Source organism: Apis dorsata, unplaced genomic scaffold (assembly GCF_000469605.1).
Source record: "Apis dorsata unplaced genomic scaffold, Apis dorsata 1.3 scaffold_683, whole genome shotgun sequence".
NCBI classification, from domain to species: Eukaryota; Metazoa; Arthropoda; class Insecta; order Hymenoptera; family Apidae; genus Apis; species Apis dorsata.
The window spans coordinates 2389775-2394031 of NW_006263864.1; the positions used below are offsets into that span (position 1 = coordinate 2389775).

General features: G+C 42.9%; 1 protein-coding gene across 1 annotated transcript in view; it reads right to left on the bottom strand.

The window, feature by feature from the left end:
* The window catches only part of LOC102675478 (Down syndrome cell adhesion molecule-like protein Dscam2), a 105893-nt gene that overhangs the window by 7978 nt on the left and 93658 nt on the right, over window positions 1-4257 (bottom strand). The window contains exons 15-20 of the mRNA XM_031513633.1: window positions 4046-4257; window positions 2737-3036; window positions 2005-2136; window positions 1609-1748; window positions 1103-1266; window positions 462-676 (exon numbers count right to left, since the gene is read on the bottom strand). The exon at window positions 4046-4257 is cut by the window's right edge and continues 17 nt beyond it. Of these exons, the coding sequence (XP_031369493.1) occupies window positions 462-676; window positions 1103-1266; window positions 1609-1748; window positions 2005-2136; window positions 2737-3036; window positions 4046-4257 (1163 nt within the window). The remainder of the gene's footprint in view (window positions 1-461; window positions 677-1102; window positions 1267-1608; window positions 1749-2004; window positions 2137-2736; window positions 3037-4045) is intronic.

A 4257-nucleotide genomic window follows, 5' to 3' on the forward strand; every position in this document is an offset into this window, starting at 1 on the left:
GGTTAAGCAGCTATTTTTAAATCCGTCCAAAGATTTGCGAAACCGATTCCGTTGAAGTGCCGCGAGAAAATGTGCATAAAAGGCGCCGGCCAGGAAGCAGTTGATAGTGGCGGGAGAAGGTAGTTTGGAGTTTAACCGTTCTCGCGTCGCCTCGACTTATTTGCAAGCAGATCAGTTCCAGACAGCTGGTTACCGAATTTATTATTTATCTCGAAACTGGAGCGGATATAGAACGGTTGGTATTCATGGCGGAATTTCTGATGATAGACGCGAGAGCCTCCGGTATTATTTCGTTCATGAATTTTTGAACGGCGTGAATTCGTTAAATCTCTCTCCCCCCTTTCTCATCCTCTCTTTCGTTCCTTAATTCCCCATATAATGTTCGATTTATAGGGAACGATTTATCGAAAGGAAATCCAATATTCGAGGAGGAAAAAAAAATTCAAGCCTCTCTTCCTTACCGTCCTCGAGGGTGGTGGCGACCACTTCCGGTGTCATGGGACCTTGGCCGAGCACGTTGTACGCCTGCACCACTACGCTGTACCTCGTAAACTTCTTCAAGTTCGTCAATTGGTATTGCGTGCCGGGCATAGACATCCTAGCCAGGCCTAGGGCCACGCTCGCCGTGGAAATTCGCCTTTCCACCGTTCTATACGTGTACTGATCCGATCCCAACCTAGATATATATATATATATATATCTACATCGAATCGATTAAACAGAATATTATAATAATAATCCGTGGCCGATTCGACCAGACTCTTTTCTGCTTGTTTTTAATCCAAATTTAAATAGAAATATATTTAATCTGTCTCGAGCGGCGTTGAAACGAAACGGATGGATGCAACGCAACTCGAAGGAACGTCGATAAACGAAGGATTGCTTTTAGCGGTACGAGATATTTTTCCAAAAATATTTCAACGTCGAAACCGCGCGAAGGAGAAAACCGCGTCGGTTGTTTATCACGGGGCACCGTGGCGGTGGTCAAAGCATAGAACATGAGCGCGTTATCCGAGAGGTTGGTCTCGAGCGAGATAGCGGAACGTATTCGAGAGATGTAAGGTGAACGGCGTGGTCGTTAAAGGGCGCTTCCCATCGTTACCTATGTTCCTTGTATCCGATGTGATAACCGAGTATCTCCCCGTTCCATAAATCATGATCAGGTGGGTCCCAGGTGACGTTGAACTCGGTCGAGGTGACGGGATCCACCTTGAGATTTCTGGGCGGGCCGCCTGGCTTCTCCCCTTCCGTCGTCGTTTCCAAAATCTGGGAGGAAAGAAGGATCGTCGGGAGTGATTCGTCGTTAGACGAATTATTAAATTTTTATTTCGTTCATCCCCCTCCCCCCTCGATCCAACTCGCGCGTAGCGATACGTGACAGGAATCTTAATCACGCGCGAGACGATTACCACGTGCGTGCGGTGCACAGGGTGGAATTCAACGAGCGAGAAAATTGCAATTCGAGGTATCGCTTTGAGGCTCGAATATCGATCCCTCGTACAAATCGAACCGCTCTCGAGAGGCGGATGCGTAGGGAGGATGCGGAGAGGAAAGGAGGAGATGTCTGCTGGGGAGAGTCGAAATCGTGTTAAACCTGGATATACTCACGTCGCTCGCCTGACTACGACCCAATTCGTTCTCCGCGTATATTCGGAACTGATAGGAGACGGCTGGACGGAGACCGCTCACGTGAGCGTGAGCCTGGCTGCCCGGCACCGTCATGTGAAACGTGTGATCGTGCCACACTTCTGTAAAATATAAATTGCGTCGGGTAGAAAGAAAAAAAGGAAAGGAAGAAGAAAGAGCGAGATCGAAGCACACCTGTTGAATCGATCCGCGGACCAATCCGCGTCTTATATTATCGCGTCTTAGATTATTACTAGTATCTAGCTAGTAGTAGAGTGGTTACGATCAACGAAAAATTCTCTTCCATTTTTTTTCTCGAATACGAATCTTCCCCAAGATTCGATTCGATGACGAACGAAAGCATGCACGAACGATTACCGGTGTCCGTCTTGTACTCGATGATGTACTGGGTGATGGGGCTGTTGCCATCCTGGCTGGTCGTCCAGCTGATGTTGATGTAACGACTTCCTTTCTCGATCACGTGAAGGTTCCGGGGGAAATCAGGCGGCTCTTGATCGACGAACGAAAAAAAAAAGAAAAAGAAAAAAATTTCCTTTCGTTAAATTGCAGCGCAGTAACCGATGAGTTAATACGCTAGATACGGATACGTTACGTGACGCAGAAACATCCGAGGGAGACGGATATTTTATTTTCGGTTGGTGTACGCTCGATTATCTCGCGTGCACGCCATTTGCGCGAAAAAAAAACGCATTAAATTAAATGGACGAGTCGTGAAACGCGGCGGTATACATTACGATAATTACGCGACAGCAGATTATACGCAGATACCAAGAACCAGGAAACATTATTGAAATTGTTTCGTCGCAACGAGTCGATGCGTTATAGCCGATAACGTCGTTATCGTGGATTATCGTGCACGTGAAAAACGGTCTTTAAATCCCCGAGAAACGGATTTCCTCCTTATTTCTTTTTTTTTTTTTTTCCTCCCCCTCCTCCGATTTCCTCTCGACTCATTACGCGACTCACACCGTCATTAATAATTCCGTTCCGCAAGGAGGAGGAGAATTCCAAGCCGATTGTCTCCCGTTTCCCTCGCGTCATCGCGAAGGAAATACGATTTCCGGGCATCCGGATCATCTATCTTCTTACCTTGTATATACAGGTGGATCGTCATTTCGTCGCGGCCATAAGCGTTCGAGGCTATGCAGAAGTATCTCGCGCTGTCCTCTCGACTAGTGCTTATAAACTCGAGCGTGCTGATGATGCCGTCGGTCGTGTTCTCCTCCTTAAGCGTGTACCGATAGTCGGAAAGTTTCTGCTCCAGATGTGCGCCCATCTTCTTCCAAAGTATCTTCAAGGGATGATCACCCTTCGCCTCGCAACGGAGGGACGCGCTCGAGCCTAGCCTCGCCGTTTGGTTACGGTGTTTCTCCGCGAAATGGGCGGGTACTGCGTGCGTTTGTTGTGTGTCGTTAATATGATCACGATGATGATAATAAGAATCGAAATAAATCATTGTACACAGAAAGAAAAATTAAATTCGGGCTTTCTTCGAAATTCAATTTTTAAAATGGTTTTGGACGCAACGATAGATTAGAGAGGGACGATGAATAATAGAGAGAGATAACTGGACAAAATTATTTTTTTTCCACTTATACGGAGATTTAATTTTTTATTGTAATTTATTATTTCACTAAGAATGTATATAAAATATGATTAAATATATAAATATTTGTGATTTGAACCTTTAAATAAAAAATTTGCGTGGTATATGTAGAAAAAAAGTTGTAGCAGGCAATTAACTTAGAAAAGTTACGAATTTTACAAACGTATAATTGAAATCTTGTGAATTGGAAATGATATTCTAAAGAAAACAGATGATAAGAAAAAATGTTAAGTATTAAAAAAAGAAGTTATGGTTATTTTTCTACAGGATATTCTCTGTTTGATTGTGCCTGTATATATCATGAATGACTTAAATATTAAAATTAATTTTAATATAGTTTTGCAAATCAAATATAGCAAAAAAAAAAAAAATAGAAAGTTCCTACTTTTCATATATTCGATTCTTATTGCGTGGAACGATGTGGAACATATAAAAAATCATTGACAAATCATTGTGTGAATTTCTAATACAACAAAGTAATTAAACTTAACTTTAACTTTAATTTTCAAAAAAAGAACGAAAAACTTATCAATAATTTATAAATTATCGATTTAAATTAAAATAAATGTTATAAAATTAAAATTTATTCTTAATAAATTTACAAAATATTTCTCAACGAATTGAAACGTGACAGATCAATTATCGATTAGTTGTCTGTCCCCCTATATTTTGCTTAATCCGTGTAAAAATTGTTATGCATCCAAACAATTATTTTGCATACATTTGAAAATGAACTTTGTCCACAATTAATATACATCGTTCGAATTGTTCCTTGGGCAACAATTATCTTACCATTCACCGTAAGATGCACGACTTTGCTGAGGCCGGCCCCGATTCCGTTCACAGCCTCGCACAAGTAAAATCCCTCGTGGTCCTCCTGCACCCGTCCAAAGACCAGGGACCCGTTCGAGTGTATCCTGAGATTCTGGGCGTGCTCGTGCGTCACGATGTCGCGATAATTTCCAGGCTTCTTGCCGCTAGCCCGCCGCCACGAGACCGCCGGG